Source organism: Chamaea fasciata, unplaced genomic scaffold (genome assembly GCF_029207755.1).
Source record: "Chamaea fasciata isolate MVZ Bird 193981 ecotype frontalis unplaced genomic scaffold, bChaFas1.0.hap1 SCAF_12, whole genome shotgun sequence".
NCBI lineage: Eukaryota > Metazoa > Chordata > Aves > Passeriformes > Sylviidae > Chamaea > Chamaea fasciata.
In genome coordinates this window covers 3,501,653-3,522,200 of record NW_027094097.1, presented here as the reverse complement: position 1 = coordinate 3,522,200, position 20,548 = coordinate 3,501,653, and the positions used below count along the sequence as shown (strand labels likewise).

Here is a 20,548-nt window from a genome sequence, read left to right as displayed (position 1 = left end):
CTGAGATATTCCTGAGTGTTTTAGCTAAGGGTTCTGAAAGTCACATATCTGATGACTCAGCCACTGTGACTTTTGAAAGATTTGTTGCACTTCAAATCACTGCTAATAGGGAGGTTTGCTGGAAGTTCAGCTGTTTTTAGAACAGAAACCAGAAGGGCATATGTATTTATAAAAAATAAAAGTATCACCTGCTTGGGAAATTACATAATTAGCTATTAGTCCATCAGAATGTGAAAGTTTAATTCATGTGTTGATTTTTGGGTGAGCTGAAATAAAATGTATTTCCATGCAACAGGCATGAGCTGCTCTAACAGCATGTGCTCACTTCTGCTCATGTTTATTAATCAGAAAGTAGATTCCAGAAGTACTTGCAGAAATGAAGCTGCTTGAAGGAACTGAGAAGGACAGGGATCAGTGTCTCAGGATTTGCAAGTACAGTTGGAGCCTTGGCACTAACTGTAATAACTTTGAGGGTAGTGACACTGTTCTGTGCAAAAAAAAAAAAAAAGTTGCTTTAGAAAATTAATAAAATGGAACTGAAGCCCCTGTGCTATGAATCATCTTTCAAAGAACCTTTCAAGCAATTACTGGAGTTAACTTAGTATATTGTAAGCTAAGTAGGGATTTTCTTAGCATTGGGAGAACATGCTTTCTGTCCCATTTTATTTAAAATTTCACTGTTTTTTGAAGCTGTATTATCATGATTAACAGTTTATACACATTGCTGAAATGTATCTTTATTCCTGTCTGTAGGAACTTGTCATGGCATCCTGCATTGGAAACTCAGAGTAAAATGTATATACCACACTCTCATGCCTTTATAGATTTAAATAATGACTTCACTGCTGGTAAGTCATAGAAGTGTTAAATACCATCCTAAAAATAATTATCACTAAGTGTCAATGTCATGTGTTGCAACTTCCTTCAGTAATTATACGATTTTGCTACTTCTGATTTGGGTTTTTTAATTATTTAATTTTAGAATCAACAATTTGAAAATTCTAGGTTTTAAAAGCAACTTTGAAAATAAACGTCCTAGTTGCATTTTGTACTTCTCGATGATAGCCATAACTTCTGCTTGTTCTGAATGATGTTCTGTTCACCCTTAGAGTCCTGTTCCCTGCTCTTCACAGTGCTGTACTCAAGTATTCGTGGCAACTGCCTTAGGGCTGCAGTTTTTCATCTTGAGTCTGGAATTAGCTAGGAATTTGGATTCAGCAGAATGTTTTTCAGGCTGGACTTAAAATTTCTTTTCAAGATTTCATTGTGACTTGATGCAATTTTGTTGTAGTTAGTTCTATCACTTATAGAACTAACTGGGTTCTCCCTTTATTTTGTTTGGGGTATTTTGTCAATGCAATTCAGTTACCACGATGAATCTATTTATCACTTACGTACCTGGCTCGTATTTCCAAGCACATTTAAATATTGTGATAAACTTAATTTCTTCACACACTAAATCAATTCTGAAGTGCTTTATCTTCTGCTAGATGTGCAATGTACATCAATTCATATATGGTAATTTTGGAAAGAGAGCTTATCTTCTTCCTGTTTAGTTGCATAGGAGTGAGAGAGAAATGAGTCCATAAATTTAATTAAGATACTTATAAATGTTGGGGATTAAGTTAATTGCTTTAGCATGCAGTCAAACGTTAATATTCAGTTCTGGCACATGGCTATGTGAAGCTGTCAAGTGGAAATTCCAACTGGAAAACTAAATATGTGGTTGCTTACCATAATCAGTGTCATGTTATAACCAGTTCTAGCACACTTAGCTCTAGAAGCCTTTTGGAATTTTGTCTAAGCACCATAAGCAGCGTAGATGAGCGTTCCAGGTAGCATTTTAAGTTGAGTTCATTGAAATCTAAACTCAGAGGTGAGTAGAGGTAAGAAGTCTAAGGTTCTTACATTGATCAGTCACGGATTGATCAATTTTTCAAGGTTTTGACAGCTGCCAGACTAAAGAATGTTCCAAGAGTTCTGGTTAGTGCTGCTGCTATGTGGAAGCTCCTCTATTAAATAGAAATGAGAGTCAGGATCTTCGTGTGGGTAGTGCTGGGAGCTTTTGTAGATTCATATCTATTTTTATATCTCAAGATGTGAGTAGAAGCTCCTGTGAAGCTCTTCCCATAAAGATCCTGACTTTTACTTGCTTGTAGCAGCAAGGCTGTGACACCTCGGGCTGAGGTACTACGTTAGGGTGTTATGTTTAATGCTGTGCGAAGTGTTATGTTACAGGAACCTGGGGAAAATTGTAAGGAAAATAATTCATTCTGACAAGAAAACTGGAGAAAATACTACAGTATTATTTTTCTTTAAAGTAATGTTTTACTTCTAAAGTGGGAATGATAATTTTTTTTTTATTGTCTCTATGAAAATGGGACTAACGGGGAATAAGACATATGTTGCTGAAAAATCGTATCAGTATATCTGATATTTCATGACTGATGTGTTTTTCCATGAGTGCTTCCTGCCAAAATGAAAAGTCACCAGTTGTCTAGTCCTGCCTGCACATTTATGGCAGTTCCCTGACATCAGCTCTGTAACTGCTTGGAACTGGGGCTGCTGGGGAGCACAGTTCATTGTCACTGGAGTTATTAAATTGATCCAACTCACCATAAAGGATTGTCAGAGCCAATGTAAGCACAGGGAAAAGGTTGACTCCTCTTTTAGTAGCAGCAGTTGTAGCCTGCTTTTAACCAAGCATGAAATTGTACCTTGAGTCTCACTGTGCCTCTTCCAAAAATTACCTGTGCAGTGTTTTCACCACGTCTGCTCTAATTTGTGTGTCTGTAGAGAGCTGGGCGAGTGACTCATAGGTAGTCATCAAAGTAGTCAGGTGATAGAAATTAGGGGGGAAAAATGGCAAAGCAGCAAAAGCTGGAAGTGTGTGCACTGCTGGTGGGACTGTGGTGGGAAATGCAGTGGGGCAGGCAGGGCAGAGGCAGTGCTGCCTTACCAGAGTGTTTCTCCTCGGAGCCTGGCAGTGCTTGGCTCACAGGAGCTGGTGAGGAGGAGAGCACTCCTGTGACTCACTGCTCACCCACACAGCCATTCTTCACTGGGAACAAAGCCTCATTAAGAGCAGGGCCTGGTGCACATTAGAATTGTATTAATTAAAAGGGAGGCATTGACAAGATGCAGGGGAATAATCTGCCTGCTGAAATCATGTGGCCCAAAACACTTAATAATCATGGGATTTGATGCTGCTGTGGGACTTTTGGACTGAAATATTCAGGCTGTTTACTCACAGGCAATGCTGCTATTCATGATTATAAGGATATAATTGCACCTAAAATGGATGGAGTGATTTTTGTTTACAAATAGATCACCAGGACATGCCATTTTACTTGTTCTTCCAGGGGTTTTTTGCAGGTATTTTTAAAGGTTTTTCTAATATTCTGCAATATTTTGGGGCTCTTTGTGTTCTGTAACAGATGCAGCCAATTTGATGATTTTTAGCTGGGCTATTTCTGGCAACTCTATCATTATAAACAGCTTAGGAGATTTAAAGTGTGCTTGACATAAAAAAAAAAATCCTCTCTGGGCTGAGCAGCTTTTTGCTAGTTTATTGCCTAACCCGTTTTCAACCTGCTGATATTAAACACTCAGAATGGAGCTTTTAATTGCCACACTTCTCATGCTCTGGGTGAAATGAAGTTGAATTGTTATGATTTCATTATACAAGAACTTGCTCATAAAGATGTGTTTAATCCCTAACAGTGCTTCATGAAAGGCTAACAGTGTAAGGATTTTATAATCCAAAAATCCTCTAACCACAACAAAGATAATACTAATCTTTCTTGGTGAGAGATAAACGGGGTTGTTTCAGAGAGTAATGCTGCTGCTGTTTTTAAAGAAAGCATCCTCGTGCAGAAGTCTCAGCTCCCTCGAATTATTAATTCAGCAAGGAATTCTGAGTTAGACCAGGAATTTCATGAAAACCACGCAAAAAATTTGCCGCATAGAACCTTTATCTAAGAGGCTGTACGTGCTTCATGGATAAACCAAATGCCAAACTTTCAAATGTCTTTTGCACGCACATTAAGCATGTGTTTCTCCAGGGAGGAGCGTGCGCTTCACCGAGTTGGGAAGGGATGTGTGGGAATGGGCTGGTCAGGCAGCTTCCCATCACTGCCACTGTTGGTCATGCACTGAGGCTGCAGGCTGAGAGGCAGACGTGGTGGCCCTTGTTAGAGCAGGGCTGCTGGGGGTCTCCTAAGTCATACTCACACCTTTCGTTAGTGCTTCTTCACAACTGGCTGAGGAAGATAATCTTGAAGCTAATAGTAGTAGGCTTGTCTGAACAGATTACCGTCAGGTGTATTTTTTAAATTAAACAACCCATGTGAGCATTTCCAGAGCAGGATCCTCAAGTAAGAGGCCTGTCTTAAAAGTGTTGTGGTTGAAATTTTTTAGGATAGCAAGTATTTTGCTGTGTCATTTTTTTTTTTTTCTAATTAGACAACTTCATTCCTTTTATTGTAGAAGTCCTAAAATGTCAGATGTTCACTTAGGGCTAATGCTGTCTTTCTAAACTTGGGGGGAAAACCCCAGGGGTATCAAACCATAAATTTGTTTGCATTCAGAGATACAAGACTTGTACCAAGAAGTCAAGCCCTGCAAACACTTTTAAAGTGCTCCCAGCTGCCTTGCACTGTGAATTCCACTGTAACTTCCTACTGTACATCTGTCAGTGTATCCTTGAATGCTATGAAAAAGAGCTGATATATTAAATATTCTGTGTGTCACTTGGTTATGTGATCCCACAGTTTGGAAGTGCTGGTTTTACAACTGATCTCGTGTTGAACACTAGCACGTGGTGTGTATAACTGGAGATATTTCTGGAGCTGTTTATATAAAATGAAGGGAAAAATCATAAATTTGGGGTTGGGAAAACTAAAGTGGAAAAATCATTAGTCAGAAACAGCTTGCTGTAAGCTAATTGCTAGTCTCTTTACTGATTTCTGGTGGTTAATTTTCTTATGTTGTTTTGCTTTGGGAATTTAGAAACCTAATGTACCAGAACGTTCACAATGTGTTTTCTTTTTGATTCCCACTTAGTTTAAATGTATAAATGTGGATCATTTTCTTCTTGAAAACCAATTTCTCAAATCAAGGGCGATATTTCTGTTGTAGTCATTTCAACCTGGATTCTGAAAATAGTATAATGCTCAATGTCAGGTTCTCTGGTCAGATTTTCAGTGAGTTTCCTCTTTTTGGAAGCTGCTAGTGTCTCTGTGGCTCGTATTACCAGCAGAGCTGACTTTCTGCAGTAGATTTGCATTTATTCACTTTTAAAATAACTGGCAAACAAAGTATCTGGTGGCATTTTAAAACTTGGGTGGGGCGTGGGGGTTGTATGTATATATTTGAAGTCGAGTTGTTCTCTCTGGTTCTGCCCCCTCCCTTACATTTCTCCCAGAGCAAATACTCAGTAAAGCCATTTCACTGTGTCATTTCTTGAACAGGTACAATTTTTTAAATTTCTGAACTGTTTTAGGTCCGACAGCAGAGTTTGCCTCTGTGTTTACAACAAATGATGGAGGCAAAAAATGTATCATACAAGATTGACAGGATATATTTCAGAGGACTTTAGTCTATAAAATTTTGTTTGTTTTTCATTACTTCTACTCTTTACAGATAATCTTTATTATCTGTAATTAAAATTGCTCTGGGTGGTACAGTCTCCTGTCTCCCCTGTTCCTCCACTTGCTCCTTCCCGGTGTTCAGTACCACAGGAAGTTCCAGCTCATAAAATCAAAGCAGAGCTGGAATTAGCTGCATCGCCTCCTGCTGCTGGGACTGGGCTGCTCTTGCCAATGGCTTCTCTTACTCACAGCTTTCCTTACAGAGAGAACCAAGGGATGGGTACGGATCATTAGAGAAAAAAAAGGAGCTTTAGGTTTAACTTTTTTCCTAATCTTTCCAAAGGAGCCCATAATCTTTGCTATCTGCTTGGCAGTTTAAATTTTAAAATTGCCATTATGTAGTTTCTCAAAAGCAATTCCTTTTGCAGTTTTTAATTGTATACTAATATAGTTATATACACTGGAGAGTTTTATTTGTATGGGAATCAATAACTTAATACAGGTGAGAAGTAAATTGGTTCTGCCCCAAATAGCATTTTGTTGAGAAAACATGAATGTGGAAATGGGTTCTGAAAGCACTCTTGAGGGTGGTCATCATTTTCTGTTCCTTGAATCAGTGTTGTTGCCCATATTCTGAAAATAAAGAGCATTTTCTGTCTGAAAGCTCGTGTTTGAAGTGCCATCAACCAAAAGGACAGTCTTACCTGCTATCTGTATTCAGCAGCATAAATCTAAAGCATAAATCTCATTTAAAGTTCTCCAGTTAAGCAAAGCCCTTAATATATATGAATTCCTTCTATAGTAGTTTTTAATAATGAAAGGGATTGTTGTGCTTAGTTATGTTGTTTATCACTGTTTATCACCTGTTTTACTAAACAGTTCCAGTAATTACTTAATGAACTTTGAAAGAGCCATTTGAACAGAATAAATTCACAATCTCTTACTATAAGCACATTTCTTAAAAATTCAGCGACATAAATTAGCTCGTTTGGAACATACGAGGTCCTTTTGTTTTGCTTAAGTTCTTCAGTGGAGGAAGTTATTGTTTCATTTAATTAGCACCAAAAATACAAGTAGATGTACTCCATTTGCTCTAGCTAATGCCAACTTGGCAAATCTGAATACCACATGTAGAGGGTTTCTCTACCTGAATGAAAAACTTAGGAACAGAAACGTGAAATTTGTAAGGTTTTATTTTCTATTGCCATGTCGTAAAGAAATAAAACCGACTATATCTAACTTTTTTGTATAAAATTAGGTTTGTACATACTAGAAGTATTGTACAACTAAAATAGTGTAGTTACAACTAAAAAAATTGTAAATGATGTTTGGTTTTAAATACTGTTTTTCCCATCAGTGTTCAATCTGTAATGTAAACAGAGGAAAGTTATCTTTTGTTTTGCCTTGGGTTTTAGGGCATTTAATGATTTTAATACAGTTGTTACATTACCATTCTGTCAACACACTGCAAAGCAGAGATTTTTAATTCAGCACGTTATTTATATATAGATAAAGCAGGCACATTTGTCTCCAAAAGTAATTCCTGGTTAGAGAATATGCACAGACACCCCTGTTCTTGCACATTGATGAGAACATTTTTAGGCATGTTTGGAGTGTACACATAGATGTTCTGATTGGGTACTGCCTGGTCCATGGTGATAGTGTTTATAAAAAGGGCTCTTTCTCCCCCTCCTTTATTAACTTAAACTTCTGAAGTAAATGTGAAGTCAAGCAGTAACTTAATGTTGCTTGTACCCTGGTGGCTTCTCAAGACAGTCAGATGCTGAGGGGTTTTATTCTGAAGTAAAGCCCTCTGACATTAAACAGAAAGGTCAGATCAGTCATTAGTGAAATGAATGCTCCATCTAAAAATAGAACTATTTTTGTAACACTCAAAAGTGACAGAAAATGACAAGGGTTATCAGAAGTGAACTTGAAGCTGGTTCTGTATAGTTAGGTTTTATTGGAATTTCTAGTTCTGGTCAGTAAAATCAGTGGAAGTAGGGTGAGACTGTAATACTGTGTGTTTATTTACTGTTGATGAAAAGATTCGTCAAAGCTAAGTTTGAAACAGGTGTCGGAAATATCAGCTGGGGCTCTGTTGCTGTTTTCCTTACCAGCTCTTGCTGCTTTCCTCAACCAGCCATCAGGAGAGGCTGTGCCATAGCCAGGGATTAGGGAATCCTTCCTGTCCATTGTACCTCTGGACTATGGCCAGTGTTTGGGTGCTCAAATGAGGGCAGGGGGCCAAAGGCAGAAATGGGTGCACAGGAGGAGGGAGGAGAAAGGAGGTGGGAAGGAAATCCGGGCTGGAGGCTGGGAATTTAGTTGGAGATAGCGGGGAGCAAACCCTGGATGAATTTCTGCAAAAAGAGGGTGTTCATTTCAGATGGACTTGAAGTTCTTAGAGGAGGACTGACCTACTGGTGTGTGGAATAAGGGAAGCATGGCTGCATGAGACTGGGCTCAGAGGAGTGTAGGATTGGCTGTGTGAGAAAAACCATGAGATATGTATGGATCAGAGCTGGACCTGCTGTTGGGAGTAGAGGTGGCTGGTTGGAAACTGCCTGTATGTTTATTTCTGCAGCAAAGAGAGTTGCAGGAAAAGTAGAAATGCTTTCACGTTTAAGGTGTTCAAATGCTGCCCTGCGTTTTATTCTGTCTTTTTTATGGATTTCCTTGGTCATGACTGAGAAGCTGTTGCAATGATCACAGTATGGTTTGGGTTAGAAGGGATCTTAAATCTCACCTAGTTCCAGCCCCCTGCCATGGGCAGGGACACCCACTATCCCAGGTTGCTCCAAGCCCTATCCCACCTGGCATTTGGACACTTCTGGCCACAGCTTCTGGGGGCACCCTGTGCCAGGATCTCACCACCCTGACAGGGGAGAATTTCTGCCTCATTTCTAACCTAAACCTGCTCTCTTTCAGCTTAAGGCCATTCTCCCTTGCACTATCTCTGCATATCCTTGTCCATAGCCCCTCCCCAGCTCTCTTACATCCTGGCAGGGGCTCTAAGGTTTCTTTTCCAGACTGAGCAGCCCCAGCTCCCAGCCCGTCTCCACAGGAGAGGTGCTCCTGCCCTTGGATCAGTTTGGTGGCCCTTCTCCAGGCGGTGGGTTCTCAGTAGCTGCTTATCTTCAGTGCAGGTCTCTGGTCCCCAGGCCCCATGGCACAAATGCTGTGCTCTTGCTGCCCAAGATGGGCCTCTGTAGACAGCAGTAGTTAGGTAAGGCTCCTTTGGATACACTGCCAGAAATGCAGCTTGCTCAAGATGGGATGGGCTGTGTTCAAATTACTATTTTAGTGTTTGTGGCTGTGTCTGGGGTGGCTTAGACGTTGAGACAGGGTAGTTCTAAATCACTAAATAAACTCAGTGCAGTCTAGCCAGTCAAGTTTTATGTTCCTTTCAGGGGGGATTTTTCAGTCTTCAGTGGGCCATATGTTAATACAGTGTCAAAATTCCCTGATCCTATCAAATGAAGATGAATGGAAGCGCTGTGGTTCCTCGATAACGAGCTCTAGGTTATTGGAGCTAGGAGCACAGTACTTCAATAGCTTCCCTTTTACAGGCAGAGACATACATTCTAATAATCTCTGTCCTTTTTTTTGTAAGAATGAATGCTGAATTCAGTATTTTTAAATATATATTAACTGGTGATCAGATGTAGCAGAGCTTGGACAGCAACATCTTTATTACTAAGCCAGTTAAATTAAATTATAGCCAAATTTGCTCACCAACTCACTTTTTCGTGTAAGTTGTGAGTAAAATGCTGATACTCAGTGGTTTTGTGTTGCAGCATTATCAGATACCTTCTGTAATAAGTGCCTGGTGTATATTTTAGTTGATTTCCAGTATTGTAGAGCTGAAATGCTGGGTAACCTCCCTGCTTCCTTATCACATCCCCAGGCTGTTGAATTTTGTTGATGAATATTTCAATTACTTATTTTGTATTTATGTTAATCACTGGCTGTTAAATCCAAAATAGGAAAGTGTATTTAAGTGTGAACATGCTTTGCTTTGCATTTGTTTAAGGGGAAGGTTTCCTCTCAGGCAGTATTGGTTTTTTACTTCTATCCACTCACTTAGGCCGTAGGTGCTACATCTCAGGAAATTTTCTTGAATCTGACATCAAGATCCCCCCCCATCCCAACTACTGAGTATTTGCCTTATCTTTGCTGCATCATGTCACAAATTCAGGATGCAAGAAGTGCCCTACAGGCTTAGTCCAGTGGTCCATCCAGCTAGCTCAATATTCTTTCCCTGGCAGCAGCCGCACAAAAGTGGATTTTTTTCCTCTTCTTGTTTCATATTGCCAGGTGTATATCTACAGAATCTACAGCTACCCCAGGGCTGTTAAAGGTACCCCCTTGCCTGTTGTTTTTAGCATCCCTTCATGTACCTGTTGTCTGGTAAAACAGTCACCTTTATATTCTGTAAATAGTTGCTTGTTAAGTTCCAGATTAGTTGATTTAATAACCTCAGGTTAGAAACATCTCTCACTGTGTGGTTGTGAGGGTCTTAAGAATTTGAACAGCCCTTAATCCTTTGTGCTCTTTTAATCTTAGAGATCTTTATGGAATAGATGCTGTTTCTTGCAGCTAAAATTGCAACCTGAACTGCCTTCCAAAGGCAGTGTGCAGCATATCCACAGACAAGAGACTTCTTCTGAGCATATGTAATAGGAAAGGCGTTCCTTGTAGGAAAAAAGGGACTGAGTTTTCTTGGTATAGCCAGAAGCAAAACAGAAATGTTGCAGTTTTCAACATGATTAGTGTACTGTAATACAAAAAGTGTAGAAAAGACCTGGATATGTCTTCAGTGTTGTGTAACCCCAGTACTGATCATACAGATATTAATGCATTTGTTGGCTCCATCTGTTCTCCTGCAGCTCTTACATATTTAAGAATTTAGTAATAATAGAGATGGAAAGCAGTAACAGGGAGGTGGGAGATCTGTCGTGGACACCGTTCCTTTGGAAAGGAAATGCTTGCAAGGATTCTTTGCTCTGGCTGTTAGGTATTTATAAAGTGCTCCGATTCTTACTCGTTTCCTCTCTGACGTGCTCTTGGAGTCAAAAACTTGCATCATCAAACCAGAAAGAATCATAAAGTAAGGTAGATTGAGAGTAACATTTGGGAATTAACTGGTCTAGAACACTGTTCCAGACAGGACTTATTTTTTCTCACACATTTCTTTCACAAACTTGGGAGAAGACACTTGTAATTCTGAACTATACAAGCTTATGAATAATTATTTCTAGTGTAGAAATTACATCACCTTTTTATACTGCCTTTGCAAAGAAATGCTTTTGTTTTACTTGGTTTGAAATCTCTGACGTTCTCAATCAAAATGGAAAATTACTTGTAAATATTAACAATTTGATTTGGTTTCAGTGCAAGAGAGTTTAATCCCGGAATCATGCATGACCATTTCAAAGGTGTAGCTTCTAAGAAGGTTTAAGGATAAAAAGGAGGACAATTGGCAATAAAGTACCAGTGGAATTGGTTCAGAGGGCTCTAGAACTAGAGGTGGTGTTGCTGTACCTGTATTAAGTTGTCCCATGGGAAATTACAGCTTGTTTCTTTAATGCAGGAGCAGCGTGGCACAGCTCCTCTTCGCTATTTTTAGAAGATTATCTGCTCTCTTAGCCTGCCTTTGCATTTTGCCAGTGCAGTGTGACATTACAGCAGCCTTGGAGCTGCTCTGCTGTGTTGGTTCCATTCACTCTGTATGATGTTATGTGCCTGGAGTTAGGAAAAAGGAGACTGAGTACACGGAGAGGAGCAGAGAGCAAAAGCAATTTACTGACTTTAAAGGGGGGCTGGTTTGGGGGAGGGAGTTCGGTGCAAACCAGGAGTGTTGCTGAATGTGGTTGTCTTCAAGCTGCTGGAGAGAAAGGCGCTGCAGGGTCCTGCACCCAGGCAGGGACAAGCCCAGCACCAGCACGGGCTGGGGGTGACCTGGAGCAGCTCTGAGAAGGGCCTGGGGGACAGCAGGCTGTCCATGAGCCTGCACCCCGTCCTGGTGGCTGTAAGGCCAATGGGATCCTGGGGGCCTTGAGGAAGAGCACTGGGGCAGCTCAGGGAGGTGACCCTGCCCCTGTGCTCAGCCCTGGTGAGGATCACCTGGGGTGCTGTGCCCAGCTCTGGGCTCCTCAGTACCTGAGCGACGTGGAGCTCCTGGAGCAGGGCCAGCCAGGGGTGACAAAGAGGGTGAAGTGACTGGGGCGTCTCTCTGCCGAGGAAAGGCTGAGGGAGCTGGGGCAAGTTCCAGCACGGTGACATTGGGTGAGTTATGTCTGGTGTTGGCAGCTGTGCCACTTTGTCTCAGCCTGGGACAGAGTCCCAGAATATCTGTAAACAGCGTGAGCAGAGGGAGTGCTGAGTTACTGCTCCCCAGGATCTCCCCTTGCCCCGAGCACTGAGCAGAGAGAGGATTGACTCAGCGGTGAAGGTGCAAGGCCAGCTCTGCAGTGTGACACGGAGTCAGAGGTGCTGGGGGAGCTCGCAGTGCGGACAGGATGGCTGTGAGGGTCACCCAGCCTGTCCCAGCTGGGGAGCAAATGCTCAGCCTTTGCGGGGTATTTCAGTAGAACACTAAAGAGCCCGTTGTGGCATAACCTGTGTGCAGCAGAGCCCAGAACTGAGTGCAGGTTTCAGGACCAAGTACAGCAAGGACCCTACCTGAAATAATTACCTAAACTTCAGTAACATTTCTTTAAGATATAGTGGCATCCTGGCCTGTAGGAAAATCAGTGAAGATTTCTTGTTGCTTCGTGTTTCTCTTTCTCCCCCTGTGAATGTATTGGATTTTTTAATATTTTTCTGGCTTATATCTGATAGTAATCGACAGTATTGCACAAGCGTCCTTCTAGATGCAAAGTTAATATTTGAAAGTTTATATAAGCTTTCTAACTTACATTTATGCTGTCTTCAGATTATTTTCATTACTTTTGTTTCACCTTCAAGAAGTCCCTAAGTGTCACAGTAATTCGTTCCAGTGAAGCGCACACTGTCGTGCTTTTCATGTGTATGCTGTAAAGGAAATGGGCATTTCAGATATTCCGAGGAATAGAATTGCATGGTATAGTTTTGAGCTGTGGAGGGAGAGAAGTCGATGAGGAGAGTCTTTGTTGGTTTTCGTGTGTATTTGGGGTTTTGTTTGGGTTTTACTTGTAAGGTGTGGGGAGGTTTCTAGTTTTGTGGTTGTTGTTTGTTGCTGGGTTTTTTTCCCTGGCAGACAATATCCCTTACTGTGCCATTTGAAATTCCCTGTACAGCCATCTACCTGCTTATTCAGTAAAACACCTCAGGGTAAAGCATTAATATTCCCTTTTCTTTTTTTTTTTTTTCCTTTTTCCTGCAAAGTAACCATTATGTTTTAGCTCAAAGAATGGCAGTTGAAATTGCAGAGAGGGAGGAGACAAGGAAAACAAGTGTTTAAATCTGAAAGAGTAGTTTTCTTAAATCTGAATTTTTTTAACACTGGACTTAATTTTTAATTTTCTTTTTTTACTTCTCCACTTTTATTTTTTTTTCCCATAAAAGCTTTTTCTTCCCATTTTTCCAATTTGAGGACTTTTCTAAAAGGCAGTAAATAAGCTCCTCTTTAGGCCTTGCCAGATAAATCCTTTGAAGCTCCATTTTGCACTGTTTTGATGTTTGAGAGAATTTTAGTGTATAGGAAGCCAGAAATATTTCTCCATCTAATTTTTGTTAACAGTATATCTGTTGCTTAATTCAACATATCCCAAATAAAAGGCTAGTTAATATTTTTTGGTATTCATTTATACAGGAGTGTACAAGACATGAAAATAGTTTTGAGGGCTTTATAATACACTTAATAGCTTTTAGTCTTTCTTACTTAATATATCACTAGAATATAATGGGTTTATAACTTCTAAAATATAGGTAGCATTTTAAAAATTATATATATATTTACTAAGTGATCAAATATTTGAGTGTGTAGTCTACTGTTAAATATCTAATTTCTCTTTCATTTTCCTCACAGATTTGTTCCTTACCACATCACCAAATTCCAAAACCATTCAGTTTGAGACATGGGTAAACAAGGTAAGAGAGAGAACACAAATAACTGTTCTGTTGCAATGCAGACAAGTTATAAACCCCAAAGAGTCATCTTCTGATACTTACGGTGATTTATAGATAGAAGACTGATCAGTTTGGTTTTATTCTTGCTGTCTGAAAGGTTTTTTTTAAGTAAGCTTTGTTAGATCCCTGACTCCAGGTCTTGGGTAGGATTTTCTGGGAATGTCACTTCTAACTGTTACAATACATGGGCAAGTTACATTTGAGGAAATCCTAAATCCTGTGTGAACTAAATATCATAACTGAAACTCAGAGTTAAGTAGTAATAGATCAATTGATTAATACTAGTTTATTTATTTATTGAGATTCTGCTTTTACACTGTCTAACCTGGCCAGGGGCATCCTTCGTACCTTGTTATCCAAGAGGACTATAAGTTCCCTTTTTAATGATAACAGAAAGTGCTTAATGTGTTTCTTATTAGTTAAGGGATGAGTTTTTGAGGGTTTGTCTGAAAAGGAATCCATTGTATCACGGTGAGTCACCGTAGAACAGAGTCTTGTCTGAGAAAACCTGGCCGTCCTCTGCCAGGCAAAAGTAGTGAAAGCAGTGAGTCATGAATCCTGTATTTACAGCTTTAGGTAGACTTTAAAAACCATTGGTTATTGAGTGTTTGTAAGCACACAAAGTGTTTGACCTGTTAGTGGAGGGGTTTTTTTAATTTTCTTGTAAATTTTGGACTTGTACTCTAAGTATAATTCTGCACTATACATTTGGTATTGATAGATTTGCTTATCTTTAGAAAGAAAGAAAGAATTCTGTTCTTTGGAATCAATCAACCCAGGAAAATAGGTTATACATGTAAAATGCTTGGACATGTGGATGAATCTACAAACACTTTAACTGATCCATTAAAAGCTGTTAAACTGCTCTTTGTAGAAAAATGTCATTCCCTTCACTGATGCTCTGTAAAATGCTTTTCAAATATTTGCCTCTACAAGGTCTGTTTTTACGGCCAACCAAGGGCCTCTTCTATTTCACTGTATGGAAATGCATCACATTTACTTTTTCTCATCAGAATCATCATAAATTATATGTTAAGGTAAAGATATATAGTCAGACATGCAGTACAAGCAGTGCTGACTGTGTCCAGAGTTGCATTGAAGTCTACAAACTAATCATGACACGAGTCATGTTGGATATGGATAACTCTGCTCCATTCCCAAGCCTTTGGCTCCGTGCCTTGCTGGGCATTTGTGTGCAGAGCACTGTGCCTGAGCTGATGGCAGGGACTGGGGAAGGGGCCGTGGCTCATCTGACATGGCTGCAAAAACTCAACATCTTAAAACGGGTTTGTGCCAGCTGGGATCCAGGTCTGTGATAAACAAGGATCCAGCACTTTTTATCTTTCTGATAGTATAATGGACTATTGTTTCCTGTAGGCCTAGATTTTAATAAAAGAGAGTTAAAACAAGTTCGAAGCCAGACATAATAGAGAATCAATTTATTTCCTAATTAGAAGGCAAATCAGGACCCTATTTTTAATTTTTATGCAGGTGTGTTGTTATGTATTACATACATCTATAAAGTCACATGTTAATATGCAAAAATGCACAGTAGTATTCATAATCACTTAATTATCATTTAGATAATGTTGCTGAAATAATCCAATCTCTTCCTCATGCACAGCAAAATATATGGAAATTGTATCTGAATATTACTATTGATGGATTTCCACAAGAATCCAGGATTAGAAATGCAAAACTCAGTTCCAGTTTTTTCCGTAGCTGAGCTGTCTATCTCTTATCTGCTAAAGCCCTCCATGAGTGATCCATATTTTCATTTGTTCAAAAGTCAGTTTTTATCACTTACTCTGCAATTCAGTCCTTCCATCATCTTTGTCCTGTTTGCTAGGATGGGAACTTCTCTAAAGTTGGGAAAAGTAAGGAAGCGCCCAGTGGTGCCAAAGTTGTTGGGCAGTCCGTGTTTGCAGATTTTGGTGAGTTTTCTTCTTTTTCCCTGTCCTGAGTGTTGCTTTCTCATGTTTTGGTTATCTACTTATACCAGAGAACAAATAAAGGTGTTTACCTCAAAATGGGTTTTTTATGTTTCTCTGCTTTTTCTCTTTAATGTGTTATGTTTATTTGTAAATCTTGAAATGTCTGGGAATAATTATTAACAAATACAGCTTTGGTTATCCCAGTACATTCTGCCTCATGTGTATCTAATTTTTGTTGCTTTGAGGTGTGGTACAACACTAAAGTTAATTTTATCAGATACTTATTTTGTCGTGATTTTTTTTTCCTCTAATCTTGTTCAGAAAACAGTATCTAATTAAATGTTAATAGAAATTTTTCATTTGTATGAACTAATAAAGACTAAATGAAATAAAATTACTCGAATAAAAGTTGCTGGAACATGGTAAAATCTTAATGGTTGTAATTGAAAGTTCTGGAAGGCTTTTGGACAGGAGAAAAATTTAATTTGTATGTAAATCTATTTCTGCAAGGGTTAGTGAAAGCCCATATCTTTGTATTAGAATTTACCTTTCCAGTCAATTGTGGCTTACCAATGTTTTTGTCATGTTATGGAGAATGAGGCATGTTGGTTTTGTAGTGCAAAAAGTACAAATTTTCTTTGCACTAAAATAACAATTTTCCAACCAGAGGCAAAGCGTTGCAGGCCTGACTCTGCTGACATAATTGACTGTAAATAATTTCTTTTTTTAAAAAATCCTGTATTTATACAACACACTTGGCACAGTGAGACTGAGCCTGTCTTTAAATGTTGTCAAACAGTGGCCTTGTTTCAGCATTTTCTTCCAAAACTTATTCTAAAGAAAACGACAAATTTTAAACTTCTTGGACCCAGAGTGTGACTCGCTTGCTCTGTGCTGCCACTTGAAAGTGTTTTGAGGCTGAAAAGACACCTCTCCTGGCTGGGTGATGGTCCTTAGATCAGATCTACAGGCAATGAAGTCAGGTAGAACCTGAACCCTGCCCCAGGCTCTTCTGTGAAATGTTTACCTCATTTTCTAAAACCTTTTACAAGGTTTTAATAAAATATTTTACTATGTATCTTCCAGTTTGAATACTTATCTACACAATACATGAAGGAAAGAACAGAATAATACAGTTTTTGCAGTTAAAAAAAAGAAGTGTGCTGGGTCTTTTGTAATTATTTTCCAAGCTGATGTTCTGAATAATGTGTCTTAATAGGTACTAAATAGAAATATTTTTGTAAGTTTTTAACAATGGCAATGTGAAAAGCTATCCTAATATAGGATAGTTTTATCTCTATGTTAGGTGGCTAATGAGCCCAAATGATAAATCATAATCTTAGAAATTTATAGTTATTAATGGAATTGTGATACCCCCTGGGATATCTTCACAAAAGAGAAGGGGAACTGTTCCAACATTAAAGCTGATATTTTGAACCTGTGGCTGAATGGAGTGTGCAGTGCTAAGGCAGGGCAGGGATTTGGTACAGCTGAGCTTGGGACGAAGGGCAGTGACCCAGGGACTGCTGGGCTGGAGTTGCAGCACCCTTGTTTATTGCCCTGCACTGCTAATTATCATCAAATTCATTCGTTCTGCACCAGCCCAGCAGCAAAGGGGCAGAATCTCCCCTTACGAGAATGCTGCTCTATCACAGTAACTGCATTTTCCCACTGTGCTATATCTGCTTACATTTAGGTACTCCAAAATGTTGGCTTTGAGCATACAGCTGCTTGTGCTGAGCTGAAGTTAAAGGCAATGCATTACTAGAAATGGGTTGTCAGACTTGAACCTCTCCTGTTTTCAGTTTTCCATTTCAAAAATGACAGAATAATGATTGTCCTAAGTCAGAGGAAGTTAAGGTATGATGGTTTGCAGTTTGGAATAATTTGGCTATCTCTAATGGGGCCTGATTGATTGCACAACAAATCAAAATACCACCATGAAATGGAAAATGAGATGTGTTAGAAGATTGTGCTGCCTGCTACCTGGGCAGGTTTTGCCAAGCTGTGTATGATGCAGAATGTGCTGTGCACTCACACTCTGCTCTGCCCCAGGCATCCTCCCCTTGGCACTGGCACACAGCCCCTGGCACTAGAGATGTTCCAAATACAGGCACAAGCCTCTGACATTCTTACTCCTGGGTTGCCTGCCTCTATTTTCCTCCCCTTCCTTGCCGTTTTCTGTACCTCACAGCTGCTGTGCCAGCTTTGCCATTTGCTGAGGCTCTCAGAGGGCTCTGTGTGTCTGTGCTTTCACTCTGTCACCTGTCACGGCTTCACCTTGGGCATGTTGGACTCGGCAGCGGTGTCAGGCCCAGCTGTGAGCTTGGGGCTGTGCCACTTGGGCTGTCCCTTCCCTCTCACACCCACCCTTCTGCTTGTGCCCTCCTGCACTGCAGGATTCTGATTTACTGACACACCTGCCTCTTAACTAAACAAGCATTGTTTCAAAAGGTCACTTTGTCTATCGTTCTTTCCTACTTGTGAAAATTTTATTTGAAGTACCCTTTCCAGCCGTGAGTTTTTACCAGTCATTTGAAAAAAGGAGGGAGCTTGGTATAAGATTCTGACTGAGAACTTCCAAAAGCAACTAATTTGGGGTAAGATTTCCTTTCTTAAACTAAGCAGGTTGAGCCACAGCTATCAAGTATAAATGATTTGGATAAGTGGAGTTGGAAAAACCGGCAATTAGGTGACTCACGAGAAACTGTCACAGATGTTGATATAATCTTAGTACCAAGTGTTCCTGAAGTATTGGAAAAAACCTTTTTTTTTCATTAAAACAATATGCAAATGTATGTTTGTATGCATCTGAAAGTCCAGTACATTGAGAGATGTGTGTGTGTGTGTGTGTGTGTGTGTGTGTGTGTGTGTGTGTGTGTTTTAATGGAAAATAACACATAAGGATGAGTGTATATATCAATACACTTATGGTAATGGAATAGACCTTACACTTTATGGCTAAGCTGGAACCTCTGTAATAAGTAGAACTCTCCCCTGTTACATGATAGCAGTGATTTGTACATCAGTCTGATCAAAGGACAGGGAACAATTGACAAATTTGTATTGCCCTTTTGAAAATTAATCAGAAATGCTTTTTGACATCTATTACAAATGGCATTTCAATTGATTAAGGTGAGCAGAGTTGGGCACTAGAGAATTCTTGCACTTCCTTAGCTGCCACATTGCTCCAAACAAGTGAGAGCTCTTCATTATTACTTTTTCTATTCTTCTCATGTCACTATGGTAATTGCAGTGCAGTGGTTGCTATAGCAAAAATGATTAATCCTGCGCTGTTGTTATCTGTGAGCTGGCACAGGAGTTTTATAAGATCTGCTTGTGCTGTCTTTAGAGGAAATCATAGATGTTGTCTAGAATCCTGGTAAATACTTCCAAGTGTATAGAGAGTTTTGTTAATTGTCACTTAAATTACTAGGGAAATGTATTTTTGAGGAAATTGAAGGATTTCAATGGGACAATCTGAAAGGGAACAATTTTTATAGCATTAGATGAACGTGAAGGATGTTTTGGACACAATAACCTGCTATTTTCTCATTAATTTAAAGATTAATAACATACGTTTTTGAAGTAGTGAGTCAGAAATGATTTGCACAGGATATTGTGCTGATTATACGATCCATTAATTCATTTCTATAGGAAATTGGTGTTATAATTGCTATTTAATTATGATTGGTTCAGTTGGATAGCGGAGATTGATAGATCATCCTTTGGTATCTGAGACTGTAAAAGTTTGATTAATCAGTCATTGATTTTGCTTAGTTAAGACAAAGAACTTCGTTTTGGCTTGTATTTAATGGAGAGTAAAAATAGCTTTTTGAAATCAAACTTAATCGTGGTGTCCTCCTAAGTAAATATGGGACAACTCTTCATTTCTCTAGGTAGCATTTAGCCAACTCAGTCCTTTATTTTTTAGTCACTGTTTGATTTCTTAGCTGCTGCCCTTTCTCTTCTCTAATTTAAGAAGTTTGCATTCACCCCTACTATGCACACTTGCTTGTTTTGAACAAACATGGGTTGTGTTTGTTAAAGTTCCATCAAAGTCTTTTCGACACCTGAACTCATTTTTTTCTCGTATTTATAATCCAGTTATCCAACTAATAATCCTTAAAGAATCCTCTCTGTTCTCCCCCCTACCAAGTAATGGAACTGTTTCATGTATGTTAACTACTTGTATGACATGTGGCAGTAATTATCACTTTCCTTGTAGGAAATGATAGCTCATTATTGCCAGTTAATTATGTTTAAACAGGATGACATTGTGCCTAACCTTTGGGGGTTTTTCAACCTTTCACTGCACTGTGCCAAATGCATTTGGTTGAAAGATCTTTTTTTTTTTTTAAGTAGACCTTAATTATCCTGCAGCTGATTATACTTTATATGCACTGCTTTTCTGCCTGCAGTTGCATTTTGATTTTGTACCTTTAATTTTGTCTGTCAACTTCATTCTAACATCTGAGTTTCTTTTTTTCTCTCAGAGTGTTGCATCCTCAAATGCAGTAGCAATGTATCAAAGGGAAATTTTAATGGTACATTTTGGTAAATAACCCTTTAAGAAAACCATTCTCCTTTGAGCACTGTGTTGTGAAAATATTTAGTGCTCCTGTAGTCAGGGAAAGGATTTTCTAAGAACCTAAAGGTGCAGGGTGACAATACTTCTGTGTGCGTGAAATGTTCTGCGTATGAGGAAAGCTGGGTTTACTGTGGGCAGTTTGGGTGAAAAAGGTGTGAAAGTGGATGGAAATGAAGCCTTCTGAGAGACTTCAGATACATAAGAGATTCTTTTAATACCAGATGCACTTGTGGAACAGCAGTGTATAGAGACATACCAAGTTAATTGACACTTGTGTTTTGAGTCCCTGAAAGTGTGTTTAGGAGCTAAGTCTGTCT

General features: G+C 39.3%; 1 protein-coding gene across 1 annotated transcript in view; it reads left to right on the top strand.

Annotated features, from left to right (window-relative positions):
• The window catches only part of ITFG1 (integrin alpha FG-GAP repeat containing 1), a 73,869-nt gene that overhangs the window by 9,385 nt on the left and 43,936 nt on the right, over positions 1–20,548 (top strand). Inside the window, exons 6-8 of the mRNA XM_066194276.1 lie at positions 754–848; positions 13,606–13,667; positions 15,556–15,640. Of these exons, the coding sequence (XP_066050373.1) occupies positions 754–848; positions 13,606–13,667; positions 15,556–15,640 (242 nt within the window). The remainder of the gene's footprint in view (positions 1–753; positions 849–13,605; positions 13,668–15,555; positions 15,641–20,548) is intronic.